The sequence below is a fragment of the Atractosteus spatula genome, chromosome 14 (assembly GCF_055471065.1).
Source record: "Atractosteus spatula isolate fAtrSpa1 chromosome 14, fAtrSpa1.hap1, whole genome shotgun sequence".
Taxonomy (NCBI): Eukaryota; Metazoa; Chordata; class Actinopteri; order Semionotiformes; family Lepisosteidae; genus Atractosteus; species Atractosteus spatula.
In genome coordinates this window covers 25032978-25054442 of record NC_142719.1, presented here as the reverse complement: position 1 = coordinate 25054442, position 21465 = coordinate 25032978, and the positions used below count along the sequence as shown (strand labels likewise).

At 36.9% G+C, this 21465-nt stretch overlaps 1 protein-coding gene across 2 annotated transcripts in view; it reads right to left on the bottom strand.

The window, feature by feature from the left end:
* The window catches only part of adamts2a (ADAM metallopeptidase with thrombospondin type 1 motif, 2a), a 181529-nt gene that overhangs the window by 124461 nt on the left and 35603 nt on the right, over window positions 1-21465 (bottom strand). For both annotated transcript variants that reach the window (XM_088932777.1, XM_088932779.1), the window contains exon 3: window positions 483-645. In XM_088932777.1, the coding sequence (XP_088788903.1) occupies window positions 483-645 (163 nt within the window). The remainder of the gene's footprint in view (window positions 1-482; window positions 646-21465) is intronic.

Sequence of the window (21465 nt, the reverse complement as noted above, 5' to 3'; positions counted from 1 at the left end):
ACCATGGAAAAACTCTAAGTAATACTGTATAACACTACACCTGTCTCTAAATCTGATTTACAAGACACAACTACGCTAAGAGTCCTTTTTGCCAAAGATGTATACCACTTCAATCCCATTCGTTTTTGAAAACAACAACAGCAAACAAAAGATTGTAATAAAGGGCTTGGTTTTAAAAAGCCAAATGAATGGAACAAGAATGCGCAAAATTAACATGGAAGCAAAAGAAAATAACCTCAAAGTCAAACAAAAAGGATGTGCACAATAGGTTCATGAAAAACAATTTCTGGCCTGGTAGTATGGTGCTGCTATCATTGCCCTGATAGACTGTAAATGTGTTTTACCAACATCCCAGGTTACAATTTACAATGTTGTTCCAAAACTATTATTCCACCAACATGAGGTAAAATACAACTCTCACTGATCTTCATTTGGTGTGTGTCCAAAAAGGGCATGTGTGTGGCACAGAATGGGAGACTTACCTCTTGAGTGGAAATCAGCAGAATAGTTGGCAGGAGGCTTCTTCACAGCAGAAGAGCGGTACACCACATGGGGCCTACCACCCTGATGTTCTTCTGTCACATGTGCTCCTTTTTCCATGGGCTCAATGAAGAACTCCTCCTGCTCAGTGCGGATCACCCCAGCCTGCAGGGGGAAAGACAGAGTTCTAGGTATTCTACATTTCTTGGAAAGCACACAGTCCACATCAAAAAAGCAGATCCACACCATTTTTTTTCTGTTACATGTGTTTCTTATAGCAAAAAACCACAGACTACCTATGTTCCATATATGTTCCTAAAATTCACAAGAATCATTTCTGCCGTTTTTGATTGTAGGTTCTCTAAAATGATCACAATGTTTTAACAGATCCCCATTATAAGTAAATAAAGACGTTTGTGTGCATAAGATTGCTAGCCCTTTTCCATTAATGATAAAATTGAATCACTGGGGTAAACCTGATTAAAGATTCCACAAAAATATCACAATTAAGTAAAAAATTACTTTCTCTTTTCAGCTATAAAATGATCTGTGTAAGTTACCAGTCACCCTTTGAGGGACAATACAACACTGAATCCCATTATCAGAAACAGTTGAAAGTGCAAAATGGTAACTTACAATATTAAGATTTTATTGCAATTCCATCTTCTATTCAAAAATAACACCAATATATTGTTTTCTGTATAAAGCCAGAAAAAGAGAGAAATTTCTGAAATGCCCAAATTTGAAAGAATATCAGTTTATTCTGGAAAGGTAATTTGGTAATAATACTGTAAGTGGGTTAACTTAACTGTCAGTTATACATGTTTTGGAAGCCACAAATCCCTTCTGTGGGACTGAAGCATACTGCTGTGCAGAATCTACTTACTTTAAAGGGAAAACAGGAAGTGGATTAATCAGAATGGTTTCACATGAATGTGTTGAGAATATCCTACACAAATTCACCCGGATCCACATCAGGTAAATGGCCAGATTATGTAATAAAACTCTTTCCCTTTGGATCGCACCTGTACCTAATTACCCTTGCAACGGAAAGACCTATAGAAGGTCAAGAAGTCATCGATCTGCCAATGGCTGGCCAAATCCAGTGAGCTCAAATTATTCTGTGCTCTGGATAGTGATACCACAAACCAGTTGCACAGGATCTTGTCTGCTCATTTTGCAAGGACGCTGCTATCATAATAAAAATGGGGGGAACCACAGAGCATGTACAGCATTTCACATTCTTTGCTTGTGCTATGTGTAATTGCAGGGCAAGCATATTCTTTTCAAATGCATGACTCTGTTTACTGATGCAATGCCTCTGTATATTTCACAAAGTGAATACCATAAGAAATCACCTGTCGCGTCTTGTAAGTGATGTTCAGATAGAATGTACCATATTGCTAAGTAGAACAGACAGGACCCTGGGGTCTGTGTCACCAGCAATGCCCTGTGATAGTACTGGCTTCAAGACAGTCTCTCCCCCCTCTTGTCTCTCTCAGGTGCACCTCGACCACATCCACATGAAAAAGCCCACCCCATTCCGTCAAATCTATTTCTCACCCTCCACTTAACAGGCTGCCAGATTAAATATGTTCTCTCACGCTGCTGAATAAGGCTCATCAATCTGTAAGCCAATAATTCAATCGACACTGCATCCCATAAACATCCTCCAGGCACAAATTGCCCAAAGTGTTTAACAGGATGAAAGAGACTACTGAAACTGAACACCAAGAGCTTCATGCACATGTCTTCTAGTCTGAGGAAGCACTATGTGACTATACAACACTCTTATCACTCAACAAATGTCACATTTATATTGCACCCCACAGCATTTCACATAGAAGAGTGCTGTGGACACAGTGACGAATTAAGACAAACAGATAGGTCTGAAGATTCCTAACTGCATATTCCTGTCAATTGATCAATTAGGTAATGAATGCCATAGTGTGTGAAGTCCAATGCCTCTAAACATCTACAGTATATGACTGTAACAGATTATGTGTCATAAAAGGTGCTACTGTATATAAATTAAAACCAATAACTTCATCTTTCTGAGCAACACATGTTCTACAGAAAGATCAAGAAAATAAAGGCTCGTGACAATCCAAGACAGCACATTTTTCTCTTAACACCAAAAAAAAAAGAAAATGCAATCCGTTCATTACATGGTTGCACAAAATGCCATGTGTTCATTTCTAGTTACCAGTTCAATAACTTAAAAAGAAATCTGTTCATTAAAAGTTTACACAGAATGTATTGTTCAATTTGCAAGCCTCCCTATAACACTTACAATTTCTGCCTCAGGTGTTAACACATTCTCACACTATCCTACAGTATATACAGTGTTCCAGCTAGACAAAGTGCCTTTAATTTCTCACCCTTAAAGAGTACCAGTCTAAAGGAGCAATCACTTCCTTGTCTGTAGGCTGTACAATCTTTGAAAAACAACATAAGCTGTTACAGAAGCCTTTAGCCCATGCCTTTATAGGGGAGAAATGTGGAATATTTTAAACGTGAACATCAGTTTTTTTTAAGAAAATGTATTGTTATCATAGTAAACCAATCTGCTCATAAAACATTCCAAACTGCATCAACTTATATGGAAATAGTTGGCAACGAACATATTAATACCTGTTCATTACAGTACTTTTTTATATGTAGCATACGTACAAGAACGGTCATAAATTGTGGTATTTTAAAAGTGAGGATTCACACTGCAAAATGTCCAAAATCCTAGGGAATTTTCCAGGAGCTGTAAAGTTAGAGGACTAAAAGAAGACAATCTAAAGACAGGGTTAGTTTTTAATGATTGCACAAGCAAAAGTGAGTACATAACTGCTTCTATTTACTAACCTTATTACAAAGTATTCAGTAAGAAATAGAAAAATACATTTTAGAGAGACAAAATCAAATAAATAACAAAAACTGTTTCAAATATCTACAAAGTGTAGCCTGTATGACCTTAGAAAAACCTCCTCTTTAGTTTCTTTTATTCTGTCAACACAATGAAGTGTAAATTACAATGGCAAAGGCTGGCTGTAAGAAACAGCAGTGCTCCACTAATCCCCCTGCAATACATCACTACCTTAAAAGGGGAATAAACCGAGACCTTTTCATATAGTTAAAAGTCAGTTGTCATGCAAAGGAATAAATCTGCTGGGAGAAAAACAATTTGAGTTCCAAAGGGCCTGTTGGAGAAAATACTGTACAGCTTTTTAGTGAAAGCAACCAATACAAACAGAGCTCTGAGGGAACAAGTAAAATATCTCTGTGTTTTATGGCTGCTTTTCATCACTCTTTCTTTGTTTAAGGGGAGTACAGTACAAATATGAACTCATTCCCTCAACAGGAAGTTTTTTTAATCCTGTTCCATGTCAGAAAAAGATGGATAACTAAATTTATTCTACACTCCTCTCTAATCACATGGAAAAAGTTACTCTGCTCACCAAAGCAGAGATATTCCTTCTGTTGCTTCACATGGAAGACCCTTGTGAGGTTTCAACGTAAACATACAGAAAAGCACACAGAAAAAGTCTCTTCCAGAGCCTTCACCAGATGTACTGCATTCTGTTAGGAAATATTCTCAAACTCCTAACTCATAAGAAACCATTTAACAGTGTACTAGAGACAGGGCTTTCACTGAATTACACTAAACTGTTAGATATTAAAAACAACAATATACTGTACATTTATTTTTGTAAAGTGTATTTTTCAATTTTGATACAATAGCACAGAAGATAACAGAAACTAACACGGTTTCTGAGCAATACTTCATAAAAAATACCTGTCTGCCAACTTAAAAGAAAGCCTTACCCACATCAATAAGCACTTGACTATTTGGTATACCAAAGACCTGGCAAGACAGTGAATATAGAAATTAACCTCCTGTGTGGTATTATAGAAACTCAGGATTATTCATAGAGAAGAAGCCAAAGTATATTATTCACGTTGAGATAAATGCTTAATAAATAAGGCCTGAACTTCCTCTTTGTGTGGTAGGAAAGGAGTACCAGGGATACAGCATAGCCCAGTGATCTGTGCAGAGCAGCTAAACTACACAAAACTCTAAATCCAGATACTGCTTACTGAGTTACCATTCACCTTGTCAATGTGCAGAGCAGCACGAAAATCAACCTTCAAGCCTGGATTGATCACGCAATGTCCGCAAAGACAAAGTTATTTTTTTCCATGTAACAAGATGTGGTACTACTGTACTTCCCCTTCCCTGAACATTTCCAGTGCTCTTTCCTCCACTGTTTATCTAAAGCCTCTGACACAAATATGTGGGGCAATGGGTCTCTCAGGTTTGATTGAAACCTGGCAGGAGGTTTGGGAGAAAAAAGGGAAGAAGATCAGAGACTTCTTTAACATGACCTGTCATGTAATTCTTTTTTTCCAAGCACAGCATTTACTCACACTAACTTTAGCGCTGTTCAAAATTAACTGTCACTCTCACTAATTTAATCTGTCTGTTTAGGAAACTGTAATCAGAGACCCCAATTGTTAATCTAACCATGGTGAGTTGCTCCCTTAGCAGGTGAAATCTAAAGAAGGCCCTTAAACAAAATCCCACGCACAACTTGTGTGGGATATTGTGTGGGGATTCTCTGCCACTTTGCAGCATTCTTCACAGAAATTAATTTCTTTGTTGCCGTAATCCATCTGAGAATCCAGCCATACTGCAATTCTAATACATATATTAATATAGAAAGGGTTAAAATGATGCAAGTTTGGAATTCAACACCATAAAATACATCACAAGCATTTTCATTACAAAATGCTAAATATCTCTTTTTATTGATGAAATAACTAAATTTTGTATTTTAAACATCAAGTAATTCCATTGTGAAGTATATTCTGTGAATTTGGTGGATAAAAATTGGTAAATAGACAAGACGTATATTTCTAAAATTCATCAACTTAAGACGATGCAGTGTAGTGCTATGCAAAATTGCCCTGAAGGTTAGATCTTCTGTGTCCTCTCTGTTGTAAGGCACTTTTTCTTGTTTCTTTCGCAAGCCACAAAGCTGTCCTGGAGAAGCAAAAGTGCAATGAACTAAAGCAGGTTGAGAGCTGTCCATGCCCGGCTCCTCCCCCGCAGAGAGTGCAGTCTCCAGGCAGACAGGCGATGGGAGATGCAGAGAGGCCTGACACAGTGGAGTGGAAGAGGAAAGCCTGCGGGAGTCACCAGGAGCCTGTTTGTGAATCCCCTGCAGTGGGCAATCCACCTACTCAGTGTCACTGCAGGGCCTTGCTCATTGTTCTTCGATTTGCTTACTGTACATGTTGCTGGGAAGGCAACAAGCCCTAACAAACATTCCTCTCTTTCTTTTTACTTTGGCTTCTATACTTTTAACAGTCAGTTTTATCTTTTATCTGTTCAGTTTTCCACAAGATGTATTGTTTTGGAATTTCTGCTATTTTATGAATTGACTAATATTTATTAAACTGTACACACTGATGGTTTTCATTTGTCTGTCTTCCTACTGTATCATACCTGTTCTTTTTCATATTTTGTATTTTATTCTTATCTATATGGTATGATTGCTTTGTTTTGTTCCCATGGTAAAGAGAAGAATACTTCTCTTTATATTCTTTTTATATTATATATTACTTATTTTTGCATTGCTAAAAGGAAACCTGTAGCAACTTTTGTAAGGAAATGCTTTTCTCAGTCTCTGGTCCCACTGTTTGGATGGCATAATACAAACAGAATGGACAGTGCCACTTTTTAACAGACATCACCAGAAACAATATCTCGTCTTGACCTCTCAGATCAGACTGAAGATCTCAGCCTTATGTACAGTTCAAAGAGATACATTTTCTTTCAAAGGAAGTGGTTCCTGTTCATTATCAACAATTCCCCAAGCAGGATACCTACAGGGCTAAGAACAACATTCGTGTTGTTAAATGGAATATTAATGATTTGTACAACTTTCCTACACAAATACAGTGAGAATCCCTGATGCAAAATCAGCTGTTCAGTTTCCATGTGGCGCATTGCTATGTTTTGTTCATTAGGCTACCACAGTGCAACTCTCAAACAATCTTTGAATTTACTGTATACTAATAATCTCATAGATGCTTAACAAATCATAAGCATAGGTATCAAAAGGTCACTGTAAAATCCATAGGTTCATTACTTACTGCACAATTCTGTTCCAAACCTTAGCCTTAGGTTTAACATAAACATAACATCACTTTAGTAGTCCTATACAATTTATTGCATTAGGAATTCATCTTTTCATATACCCCAGCTTGCTCTCTATGAGACACACAGATGGAGAGCAAGCCTGGGGTCAGAGCACAGGGTCACCCATTGTACAGCACTCCTGGAGCAGTTGGGGTTAAGGGCCTTGCTCAGGGGCCCAATGGAGTAGGACTCCTCTGCCAGCTGTGGGATTTGAGCCAGCAACCTTCCAGCCACAGGCACAGATCCCTAGCCACACAGCCACCACTCCACCCTGTTTATCCCCCACATTTATTCCCAACCCTAACTAAATTGAGTATTCGTTAAACTGGGAACACATCAACCAGTTAGAAATTAAAAATAAATAAACTACAGTGCCCTGACTGAAGAAAATGAATAATTGTGAAACCTACTGTATATACAGTATATTACATGGGGAACATACTGTATTTGCATTGTTGGTGTTCATGTGATATGGCTTGCTATTTCATATTTTGCTTGAGTACTTCCAAATACAGTACATGTTATTATTTATTAATAGCTGCAGAAAATAAAATGTTTAGTTAGAGAATGCCTTAAGCAATCAATTTACTTCCTGAAATGGCTTTCTCACTAATTATTTGTTTATAGTATGCACTGCAACACACATTTAATAAGCAAGCCATATCACTCTTGAACTAACTTTCCAAGTAAGTGCCATTTAAATTACCTATGACACAGGTATGACATATCTGCATCTGTTATTTATGTTAAAATTAAAGACACAAGCAAATCTGCCCTTTTATGCGATGAAGTATTAAACTTTTTATCCCAGTCACCCAGTGGAGACAAAAACAGCAGCATATGAGGTATCTTTAAAAAACAGAGGACATGTGGTTTGCAAAGCAAGGCTGATAGATCATTGCCAGGCCACATAACAACAGGCCACAATGGAATACCAAACAGAGAGCAGTGTGGAAAATAGCAATGTCAAAAAATGACTTCTGGGAGACTGAGACATGGCCATATTGATCTGAGGATGAGAGCCTGGCTATCTCCACATGTCTTTGCTTTTAGAGGAACATTAAATAAAACTTCAAAGTCTGAGGAAAAAACAAAAGTTGCACATAATAGCATGTTCAGTATCCCTACAAATAATTTTGCCTAACATTGTAAAGTGTGAGGGAACAAACATGTACAGTATGTGACAATGAAGATAAATCTGTATTCAAATTCAAAAAATAAAAAGCTAAAGATAAAAAATAATATGCAGTGCAATTTGTTTCAAAATTATGCTTACAGTCAATGAAAAAAGCATTGTAACAAGCTGAGTACATAAAATGATATTTTTTCAGCAAAACATATAGCACTCACAGACCAGACAGATGTATTAATAAAGGTGAGCTACTGTAACTAGGCAGAAGAGTACATATTCCTGCCTTTGGCTCTATAGGTTACTGAAGGTGAAACAACTAGCCTACTAAAACCTTCTTCAAAATTGTAACCAATCCACTAAATGTTAGCTTCTTCCCAACTCAGCATGAACTTATACGAACTGATGAAAAATTGTTGTGCCTGACTGCTTCTGTTTTTCCCAGTGAGGCCTGCAAAACACTCCAGAACCTCCCATTTAATTTGCTGTTTTGTTTGCTATTTCTGTGGAGAATAAGCTGGTAAAGTATACATTTCTTGCACACTGAAAACAAACATTTTCACTGCAGCTGCAATACAAACTCATGAGACAAAAAAATGACACTGCTTTCAGTTAAATAGAATGTTAACTTAAGCAACAGATAACAGTAGAAGTGCAGTTGAAGGCTAGGGTTTGACAAACACTCACTGATGCCAGATTCCAGAAACTGGTGGTGAAGTATAGTAACTCCTCTGAACTGCGATTGAGAATCCAGAAAAAGCAAAATAGAGAGCTCTATCTGAAGCCTTCCCACTTCTGAAAATATGGCCATGATCGAAGCTGCAACTATAGCAACCAAAGAAAATAGAGGCTGTGAGGTTGGGCCGACTCCTTCAGCCAGAGCGTCGAAGGTTTGAGCTGTGTCCATGTCAGCTGGAGACATGCTGTTTAGCTTTAGGATTAGAGATTGCATTAAGTACTGTCGAATCAATAATAACAAAATAAAAAATGCTGAAATAATTATAGGTTTTTAGCAACCAGAAGCATTTTTGTTTTCAAGGGGTTGTAGAAGTGTGTAAAAAGGTATCCCAACATGTTGTAGGAGTCCGTATACCCTGGCTTCTTCCAAGAAACGGTTGGGTGAGATCTTCAGATCTGTTAGCTACTAACTTCCTTATGGCCTGAATGGCCTCCCTAGATTACAACCTTAAGGTAACCATTATCTTCAAAACACATTTACAGTACAGTATATCCCAGATTGTCTGGGGCTACTATAATGAGCCTTGAACCTTGCACAACAAGCAACCATAGACATTTTCCACATCTAGAATTATATAACTCTAGAAATACATAATTACATGTTCAGGTCCTACCTGACTCCGGTGCCACCTCTATGGATGAATGTGTGCAAAGTGGATGTCACAGTGCATGTTCCCCTGTTATTCATGGTTACGGACACTCAAATTTGAATAACATGATATGATATCAGGATTTCAGTGCAGCTTGTCTGAAAATGGTAATCTTAAATCGGGAGGGCTATGAGGTCATCTGGATTTTTAACTCTACTTTGTGAAATGCTTGTTTAGTGAAATAATAACTTTAAAGAGGATGTAAATCATTTACAGTATGCGAACTTCAACGGCATAAAATACTAACTGCAAGCACTCCTGAAATCTTTTTTGAACAATCTTTGCTTCCATATCACAGGTGTGACTGATCAAAGCTGCTGCCTCTCATAAGAATGCGCTGCCTTCCGCACACGTCTACCCTGGCTCCACGCAGAGGGGCTGCTTAATTACTTGTATCACAGACTCGTTAAAGGAAGACGGGCAGTTCCCAACATAAAACATCCGCTTTTAATAAAACCAGACGACAAATAAAACCCAGCAGCACCACACCAACTTCAAACAAACACGAAAGCGAGCAGACATAAAAGAATGCCAGCTGCTGCAAAATGAAAGGCCTGAGTAAGAAAAAGAATGGGCTTTTGGAGATTTCTCTATGCGATCAGCATAGCAGAAACCTGTTTAAATGTCCCTTAAATTGCGAACCACCTTTCTTGTCCACATCAGGTCTTCTCCTGAACAATACTAAGAAAGCTAAGGACTGGATTCTGAAATAAAATGTTAGCACAAGTGGGACCCCTAAGCTGTTGTACAATAGCTGTTGAGAAGCAGCATCCTTTTGCTGATACAGTCTGGCTGTGAAGACAGCCTGTGCTTTGTGATGAATACAGGTTACCTGCCTAATGCAAGTATGTTAAAGCTGATATCTCGTCCCTTGGGTTTACATTATTCTGTAACAATTACACCGTACAGTTCATATTGGAAAGAAATACACACAAATATATCTTAAAACATACTTTGAGCAATCAGGGCTAAATTCTGTAACGTAAGAAAGTAAACAATGTTTACTTTGTTTAAAACAAAGGTTTTGAGGCGTCAGCATATTCTCTGTTTGGTCGTTTGAAATGCTATATGTACTGTATGCTGCCATCTCAGGAAAAAAAAGTAAAAAGTAATTTAAACTATTACTGACTCTACTAAACAGACTCTAAGGGAAAGTAGATTGATGGTAAAAGAATTCTCCAAGTCAAAGAAATATTCACTTGCAAAGGAATACTTCTAACTGAAAATGCCAATTAATTTTCAGCTTAAATGTCTTTCACAGTAGGAAGTTATTGACAAACCTGTGCCCTAATTCTCTTTTTAGCAGACTGAAACCTACTAAAATTTAACAGTGCACAAATCAATTTTTGGTAAATGATTCTTTATTCATGATTGGAAAAGCTATGGTCAAGGGTACAACAGCAGTGTCCCACCCATAATTTGACTACTCGTCCACACTGCTTCCCAAGCAATTTCAGCAGTTCCTTGCTCTGAGTCAATATCATGCTCTTTAGGGTAAGTGCCCAGACAAATCCTCTGCAGAGGGATAAGTGTTTATTTAGGGGTCTCTCCTTGAGTTGTAACACACAAGGATTTCATGATCAATACAACAAGACTGAAGAAGCTGGAGTAATAAGAAAGGTCCTAAGTAATTGAAGTGAGACAGGATGGATAAGCCTACATTCTGGGATAGGAAGGACAGCAAAGCTGTTGACTTACAGGTTGCAGTAAAGGAGGTTGATGAACAACATGCTGAGCAATGAATTTTCATAATTCATATTGCACCTACTGTATACTCCAGTGCTCAAAGTGTTAATGTCATTATTTTCTGTGCAAAATATTTTGGTTATTATTGGAGGTGGGGAGTTTCCAATACTTCAGGCATCCAGTCCGTACAAAGGGGTTTATTTTTGTATTTGTTGCATTGCAATCCCTCCATTCACATGAAGGTGAAGGAACCTGGGAAGCTTATTCTATGACACCAGCACAACTATCCATGTTTTAATTCAAGTTAATAAGCAGTAGAGGAACAGGCAATACTGTAAATGTAGCAGCAGAGACAAAATGTAGAGAAACAAAAGAACACGTGCAAAATCTTAAAGGAACTTTCCTGCTTTTTCTTCTAAAAAAAACGGGAACTGCTACAGTTTCACTTTGTTGATTTCAGGGGTTATTGTGGATATGTTACACTAACACGATGTCCTTTTCAGCCTTTTTATTTCTACCATGGTGGTTTTAACCAAGTCCTCAACTGACCCAAGGTCACCTTGCACACAGAAGGCAATATAGTCCTCAGGCAAAAGAATTGAAATTGGTGTTTCACTGCATGTATAAGAGACTTTATTAAAAATGGAGCCCTGTATTTACCAAATGAACTCTTTAAGGGGATGAAAGCTAAACAACTGTTCTGTTTCTAACTTGGTAATGGTATGGTTTTTGAGTATAGGGAAGTCCTGTATATGTGTTTGCCTTTAGTTTACTGTACGTAGTTGTGCTGAATCCTAGAATGAAAATCAGATTAATTCACTTTAAAGTTGTTCACTTCTCTCAGAGCCTCTCATAATTGATCTTCTTACAATCACTTAAGACACGGATTAATTACTGTAATTAGCCCAGATTGAATACATTTACATTAAATCTAGAATGCTATGGAGAGTATAATTGGACTAAATCTAATTTATTTGACGGCATTTTAAGCATACCTACTCTTTGCCTGTTTACTCTGTTGGTGAGGTAATATTTCTAGCAAGTTGTACAGTGATGTACTGTAGCTGAACACAAATAATTCTGTTGTCTGTATGAAGCCCGAGGTGTCTTTCTTGAAAGTACTTATCAAACAAGTGAACCATACTGAGCCCTGATAAGGCAAGTAAGATACTTTTTAGCGAGAGTTTTATGACAGACATAGCCCACTCTATGTAAAGAACTCCTTCAAAAATGAATGCCACTGTGGTAAAAATATCCAGAAAGAAATATGCAAATCTGAAGGCCATGACGATCAGTCTTCCAGCCTCTCAAGACAGCATCTCTTCAAAAACATTCTTTCTGCAAAATGATCTTTCCCAGGATACACCAGTAACCTGGCAACAAGGAATGAGAAGGCCACAAGCCCCCCTGCCACCTTCACCATCATCATCACCATCACCATCATTACTTGGCTCAGGAACCGATGAAGCCTCTGCCAGTGGAAACAACTGCCTGCGCTTCTCCTCACGTTCCTTCTAAGCCAATTGGAAAAGACCAGCACAAATAGCTTTGAATTTGCTTTGAAACAGTGTGAGGTAGCCCCAGAAAGCAAAGGTAGACAAATAGGAAAACCCTTTCACTTGTTACACTCATGAATCATGCCTGTGACCCATTAAATGGAGACAAAGCTTTTCTAGCAGTTGCTAATTAACGACTCTGGGATAAATTCTGTGATTAATTAACGATCTGCGGAAGCAGCAGTAGCACAGTTCCTGAGGTTCGCCGCCTCACCCGACAGGATCATAAACATCTAAAAGAGAAAATTAACATCTGCAGCACCTGGATATTTGTTACAAAATGCAAGGTTACAGTATCTAATTTCATGTGAGCAATGGAAATGAACAGAAATAAAGAAAAAAGGAGAACATTTGTCTCCATTGGAGTTATAGTATAATCTAACATCTCATGTGGTTTTATAGAAGAACCATTGGTGTGAATGCTAGAGGCCCACTTTAGCTTATTAAAATACTACATACTGATGAACATAAAAAATAAGACACCCTTCAATCCCAATGGGTAACAAAATGAATGGGAAAAACGGCAAAAAATATTATAGCTGAGAATTTGCTATTTTGTTTATAACTAAATACCTGCAATTCATAATGCACACCAGCTATAATATTAATAAAATATACTTATCTAAGGGAGTAATCCATTGTGTCCTGAAACACCAATGAAATATATTTTGGAACTAAACCTTTTGAGTTTTTAAGAGATAGGGCTATAAAGGAGGTCAGAACATTCATGTATTCAAAATATTCAAAGGCAATGGCAAAGTTAACCCGATTAACTTCTTTAGAAAAAGCAGCAAAGTATCAGCTAGGGGACACAAGTGGAAACTTTATGGAAGTGAGCTTCAAACTAAAAACAGGAGGCAGTCCTTTATGCAAAGGATTATGGGAGCATGGAACAAGGTAGCCAACCAGTTTGTGGGGGTCCATTTACCCTGACTTCTTCCAAGAAACAGCTGGGTGAGATCTTCAGATCTGTTTGCTAGTAACTACCTAACAGCCTGGATAGGGCAAATGACATCCTTTTAGATTATAACTTTAAGCTAAATTTTACTTGTAAATTGTATCTTACAAACACATTACTGTACAGTGTATCCCAAAAATATCTGGGGTCAATTTAATGAGTCTTGAACCTTGCAAGCAAGCAACTACAAATATTTCCAACATCTAGAATTATACTGTATAATTTTAACATTATGAGAGATTCATCACTCTCTTAAAATATCCTGAAAAGCAGCAACACTAATGTGAATATAATTATGTCACCCAAAAGTTCAGACACATTTTTCAGTTACTATGTTCTATGTACAGTAGTTGATCCCTCTCTTCTATTGTTTACTCCGTAGTTTTCCCGATTTGTGAAATTACTATATGCTGCAGAAAACAGCAGTAGGAAATGACCACTTGCCTCATATTTTTCTGCAAATAACTGCTGTGTACTTGTAAGCTCATTCTGTTTAGAATTTCATTCATATGCCAGTGATCTGTGGGAAAATTGGGAAAGCATGTCATCCTGCTTCCAAATTGTGCTCTGATCTGTGGAAAGCATGTCATCCTGTTTCCCATTTTTGTTCCTCCATTAAAGTAATGTTAAAAGAACTATTACCGTTAAAATATAGGACTTTAAACATGTATTCAGTTTCCTGCAAGAGTCTATCAATTCACTCTAGAAATGTTGTGATGAAAAACATAAAAAAACATTTTCTAATCACTTTGTCCAGTATCCAGGTTTGTGGGCAGCCAGAGCTTATCTTGACATGCTAATTGAAGTTTAAAAAATTAATAACAGTTATTGTTCTTTAGATGAAACCCTGGATGATGGACCACAGATGAGAAATTAAAATGAACAGTTTAGCTTTAAGGCTGGTAAAATATGAAAAAATAGGTAGTCTTTAAAATCATCTTCTTTCACATGCAACTGCTTGACATTGATAATGAACTCCAAATGACTTGACACGACCTGTTTCACAAGAGGTAATGTATACCAACACTGACATAGTATGAAGAAGGACATGACAGTGCCCTATACCATTTCAGCCCATCACAGAAAAATTGCTTAAGAAAATAAAGGAGACGTAACTTTCTACAGAAAAGCCTAAGTGACCTTCATCCGAACTATGTGCTTGTCAAATTGCGTCTGTACATACAATAAGTCACAATACATCATAGCTGCTTTTCCATTGCCTCAAAGGGGAAAATAAATAAAAAGTTGCACTTGAAGTCAAAAGACTGAGTAATGGACACAAATGCTGCTTTTCCACAGTGAAATCCTGCAAGGCCAGAAGCTTCTATGTTGTGAGCTAATGGCTCCATACAGCACCGCCTTATCTGTGCTGTCATAAAAGAAAAAACTTTGCAAGCCTAATGTGTCAGACTTTAACATGCATTTTTACTGAGATAAAACACCTGTCTTATAAAAACAATCCAGAGTCATCTCCACTAAGCCCTCACTGCTAACAGGACACACTCCTTGTACACTACAGGTTTGCTTGGCTGCTTCTTCTAATCAATGACTGGACCTGCCAGCTGTGAAAAGGGACCAAGCAGCTCACTTAATGTTTTTCTCATATATATAGTACAGTGGACTTACAGCCTGCAGATGGGAAAAAAAGAACAGTGTAGATATCACCACAGACCAAAATATTGAAATTTGTTTTAACTTTTATCTCACTTGTGGATGGAAAAAAAATCTTTAAGCATCACAAAATGAAAGTGACAAGGAAAGAAGAGTAAGATAAAACAGAAGCAGTTCCAAGCATTGGATAAACATCACACTATCGTAAAGGTACTGTACTTTTTTTAAAAAAAAGAGTAATACTTCAAAAAGAGCATTTTTCCTGTGTTGAGTTTACATCAGTTTAGAACTCAGTGAATTATTCAATCCACAAACAATCCACAGCTCTTCTATGCTAAGCACAAAGCACAAAAAACTGCTGTACTGCCAAAAGATACTGTACACATGAGCTGTATTTGAGGGACACAAATTGCACAGTGAACAACAATATCTTAAAACTGAGCCCCACATACTGTATGACATACAATACAGCCTGCAGAGAGACGATGTGGCTGTTCCATTCTTGGGAGCAATGGCTTTGGAAGGCTACAGAAGGTATGTAGGTAGTTAACCAAGACCTTTTAGTGTACTCTGCTATTGTTGATTATTTAGAATAATCCACAGCCTTTAAGAACATAACAATAGTATTACTCTTGCTAGTTGGAACTGTCTAACAATGTCAGGGGTGCACAACAATATTACTTTAAAATCTGGACATACAGTCTCCTAAAACTCTGGGCTGTCCTCTTGTACTAATGAACTTATGAGCAACTGGTGATTTTTACTGTGTAGACAAGTACTGTGTAATCTGAAGTGATTTGTTGTACTTACAAGTCTTAAGTCATTGTTCCCCTGCTAAGATAAATGAGCTGCCAGCAAACAGAGGCACACAAGTGTCTGAGTGCCACCAGAGGAGGGTTGGGATTACTCAGTCAGGGCTCTCTCAGCTTTCTGGCACACAGCGATTACTGTGACTTACAGGGCAACTACAGGCTCGGAGTGATATCAGCGCGAGGCTTGTCGATCGTTCAGGCAGCGTTAACTCTCCTTGTTAGTCCCTGCAATGTGTGAGATGACAAATGATTTTACAGGTGAGCATGCTGGAAAAGAACATGCAATTCTCCTGATAATAATTCCAAATGTGGTTGTGTATTTCAAAAAGGAGCTGTCAGTATATTTTGCTATGGTTTCATAGGAGATTTGGCTTATTAGCTTGTAGAGTATAACACATAGAAAACAAACTCTACCAGTAGCTCTTCTATCCAGCCAAAAATAAAACATAAAAAAACATTTTTCAAAAGGGCAGATTGTTAGATATTATTCAAATAAGAATGCCATTCAAATAGAATCTACCTATAAAGCAACTCATTTTCTCTCTTCCCAATTGCACTGAATTTTTCAACACTTAGCTTCCCTGCTCCTTGTTTTTCCTGTGTCTGTTGCTTTATACATCTACTGCTTCCTCATTTGCAGCTTCCTGAGGTTGACAAGCTATTAATTTCATTATAATTAATAATGTATGGAAAGCAAAATGAAACAAAGACTCTTCTTTAATTTGCCAATTTATGCAGCAGCATCATTAAGTTCTGATCTCATCTTGTCAGATCCAAGAAAACAAACAAGGCAGGGGCTGGTCAATACTGGGGTGGCAGACCATACTTACTGTATGTTCACATGTTAAATGCTGATGAAAATTCTGAAAAACTCAGAGAATTAAAACAGAATATTTCTCTGATGAAGGACAGGTTGTGAATCTTATACTGTCTTGGAAGTGTATTTTGCATATTTGGATCAGGGGAAGGAATATAAAATCCTAAACATTTAATTCAAAATGTTATTGATTTGAGCTGTAATGACAGGAAGACGTGTGGTGCCTACTGAACAAGGCAGGAAAGAAAGAGTCTAGGTACATACGTTATTATCCTGACAGGTTGAAGTCAGAGACTTCTTATAGAGTCAGTTGGAATGCAGTTCACTTGCAGGAATGTTCCATACCCTCATTATAGCCCTGCCCTTGGAAACAGAGCACTTTGTGAGCTCTAATGAGGATGTTGCTATAATGAAGGTCAACTGAAGGCAATTACATGCAGCAAGAAGCTCCAAATACACTGAATATACAGCAAGTCTCTTACTGTATGTACTAGTTAGTACTGTAGCTCGTTACATTCTAAAACTATAGTAAGTGCTAATGATAGGTACTGTACATTCTAGATCAGTTTTGAGGATAAATACCAAATTTGTGGATCAGCAAGTGGAAGAGCCAGCAATTCACTGTATCCCAATTTCAGTTAAAACATTTTTCAAGAAACCTCAGTTGTACTGAGAAAGTAGAAATAAATTGAGTGTGCAACCATCAATATCCTTAAATTTAATTCCTGCCTTAAATTTAGAGTTAAACAAAGTGCCTCAAAAGTAGGGGCAGCAGACCAGTGGTGATCAACAGTTTGTTGTTAAAAATAAAAATGTTATCTTTTTACAATACAAATGGGAAAATTGTGTCTAGTTGTCATCAAGGAGTGCTGTTTACATTAACAAACCATGCTGAAGTCAATGGTTTACAGCTAAGGCTAAACTCAGTTGGCCCTCTTACCAGTTAGGCATCTGAGGTTGAGCCATTCAGAAGTACATAGTATTGATTATAAGAATATGCATTAAAGTATGGAGTTAGGTTGCATCAGAAAGACTCAATGAGATATGAAACAGGTAAATGAATAACAGAAACAGTTATAGATAGAAGGTGAAGTCTATCAAAATGAATAAATGAATTAAACGATTGCATCCCAATTCAAGATCCCACAATCTTAGATTTCGAAAACAGAGATGTTCTCTGTAAATGTACAGTACCTGTGTGTACAAACACATAACTTCACGCTAATTAAATGATTTGTATTTAGTATGCAGTCAAGGTCACGGCTTATATGAAAAGTGCTTTACTCTAAATAAATGTAGCAAAACAATTCATTATTTCAATCATTTATTTTCCATATAATGGAAAACATAAAGTATATAACAAAAGAAGAAATATTACTGAGCTTTAGCTCTTACTATGATTAAACCTGGAACAGCAATCCTAGTGAACATCATTGAAAAGGCTTAACAAACTAAAAAGGAAAAATTTCTAGTGAAAGTTTCCCTTCTTAAACAGCTCAGTTAGAGGGGTCAAGCTCTTATTAATGGCCAAGTTGTATCCTGAATGTGGCTGTTTTAAAGGAAGAGTAGATAAGGTGGAATTATTGTTATTGTTCAAATTAGTTTCCTTTAAGAACAAAAACAACTGAAAGAGAGTGATTAAATTAAAGGCAAAATATTGAATTCTTCATCTAAATTCTCCAAGGAGTTCTTTTTTTCTTTTCTGTTCTGAAGCCATTTTAATTTAGTAAGTGAAAAAAACTTGAGAGATTAATTTAAAGTGAGTGCACCACACCAGCAGCACAGCCGAACCGTACATTTTCAGTATAGAAGAAACCCCTCTGTAAGCAGGGGATCCAACCACATTATGCAGTCCTATTAGTGTAATATACTTCTGTTTATTGTAAGGCTTTGTTTCATTATTACCTTTGAATAATTTACAAATCTATCAATAATTTACGTTTAATTAGCTCTGTTACAGAGAGCTTGTCTTTGGGCTCTATAGATGTGAAACAATACCTGCAAAAGTGCAGTTAAAGATAAAAAGCGGAATATTCTGCTTTCTTCAAAAAATTACTTGACCAGGCTTTAGTTGCAAACTTTTTTTAATAAAAATTCAGCTTCACCTACTATCACAAATGTATTTTTCTGCCTTGCCTTCTCACATGGTTTCAAAACGATAGTTTCAAAGAAATAAGAAGGCAAATGATCATTTGAAAAGGTAAAAACTATAAAAAGCCACTGAATTAATATTTCTGTGAAATAATATTCAAGGCTTTTCAACACAGTGCATTTGTTCTATACTTATTTCAAGTGTGACAGGACAAAAGATAAGTGAGAAGTTAATACATCTACACTTTCGATGTGTTTTGGAATCTTCAGTGACCAATTAGCAAGGATATCAGTTTTATGTCTCATCCAAAGGACAACACAGTATACATGGTTACTATAGTGGGATATCAATTTGGAGGTACTGAGTACCACCTATTTGTCTAGTAACACCACAAGTACTTACTTACAGTAGCTTATTTAGGTCATGTAAATTTTTAGGAAATGCTGGAGCAAATTTTGAAATGAAGGGAACAATCTGAACATCCCTTTGTTATCCTTTACCAGTTCTGAAAACTCCCATTGTCCTGTTTTTATTTGTTTTATTGGGGCTAAAATCATTGGGGCTAAAATCGACAGCTTGGTGAATTTCTCTCAGGAACTGTCTAATCACCACCAGGAAGCATTGACTTAATTTAGCTCTGTAAGGCTCAAGCTAAGAGCAAGAATGTTGTACCTTGTTACTTATAGTATAGGAGGTACTGAAAAGGTATTCTGTGCTGCAGGCTATCTCCATATGCAGCTGGGGAATCTCAGATTACATTCATAAATTCTCTCTTTTTCCAAAGATGAGCTTCTGGAAGCTTCCACAGCCTATCAATCTTTCAAAGTGTTTTCTTTGCCCAGCCCAAGGAATGCACACCCAAACAACTTGGCAGATTTCACAAGACTTCACAACTTTTGCTTGACTTGAGAGTCATATCCTCACAGAGCACTCTTATGCTCCTATATAGACACTTATCTGACTAAAGCTGATAGATGCAACAGGTCTCATTGGTGTGTCTCTTTCTATATGCTCCTGTGTCCTTTGACAACTGTTGCTACATGATAAGACATACTCAGTTTCTTTAATTGGAGTTTCCTGTACACTCCCAAAACAATTTGGGATTTATAAAGTTATGATTCACACATTTGAAAATAGATTTTGGTTCTGAATCAAAGCCACAGACAATATTGATTTCTGAGAATTTTTGTCATTCTAGGCTCCACAGACTGATTTCTCTCTCTTGTTGTGGGCTTTCCTTCTTCATTTGAAAACAAAGTTACAGCTTATTCAGTTTTCATGAATTCAAGTGAAGTTATACAGTAAGTCCCTTTATTTAACCAAATGTCCTTAATTATCCTTAAAGTAATAATTTACTTTTTTTTTCCAACACAGTGGTGTCATTCAGTAATTCTTCTATTGTTATATGTTTATATGGTAGAGAATCATCCAGATAAATTAAAACTTTAACTCAGATTTCATTTCTGTTTCCTGGTCCTTTACTGAGCTGGGAGACGTTGTCTGGGCTGACATTATCAACTCCTTCTGGTTTCATGAATACCATCCTAAACTAAACTTGGATTATCTTAAGTAATATCCTGTCCATTCCAAAAAAATTAATTCAAGAATTGTTTTAGCAATCCTGTTATCCTGTTTGAAGAACATCTTAGAATTACCAAATTCTCAAGATTAAGTGCAACTGTGGAGAAGTGCAAAAACTGTAGTTTTTTCTAAGTGAATATATTAACAAAAGACAGCAGGACGACAAGTCTACTCTGTCCATGATGCATAGATAAGTTTTCTACACTTACACAACAAAATAACAAAACACATTAACAAAATTGAAAAATGATTTGGAGACAGGTCACTATCCCTGCTAAAAAATTAACCAAGTGCCTACATTAAAAAAAAAAAATAATGCTGTTTTGCAATGAAATAGCTACTGTATGAAACTGAGCAGAGGCTGGAAGTGATATTGTGAATGGGAGGTGGCTGATTTCATGTTCTACATGCTCTAATTTGCTGTTTCACATTTTAAAAAGTTAATTCCTGACCCTGATATACAAAATTCAAGATACATGACCGCTAATATCTAAAGCAATATTAAAAATGTCAAAAATTACCAGACCTGCACACACAATTACGTAGCAATTTCTATACATTTGAAGCATGTTAGCCTTTGGAAACATGCAATTATATACAACATATTCAAATATACAATTCCTGATGAAAAGTATTCCTTCCTATGTTGTCCATTTTGTGAAATTACAAAATGATGCATTACATTTTTAAATGTAATACTCAAACTGTGAAAGTTCAAACTGAAGACTTCTGGGCTTAGGATAATCTACAATAAATGTCAGAGAAAAAATATACTTGATTGCATAACTTAACTCTTAACTTAATACTTTGTGGAAGCACCTTTGGCAGCAATTACAGCCACAAGTCTTTTTGGTTAAGTCTTTACAAACCTTTCACACTGACTTTTTTGACAATGTTTGCCCATTCTTCTAGGCCAATTTGCTCAGGCACTCTCAAGTTACTTGGGGATCATTTATAAACAGCAGTTTTCAAATCTTCCCTCAAATTCCGAAAAGGATTCAAGACAGGACTTTGAGTCAATCAAGGACTTTAACTTTCTTATTCTTAATCCACTCCGGTATAGCTTTGGCATTGTGTTTTGGATCTTGTATAGTTCCATTTTTGTCCCAGTTTTATATCTGAAGCAGGTTTTCCTCTAAAGTTTTCCAGTATTTTGCTC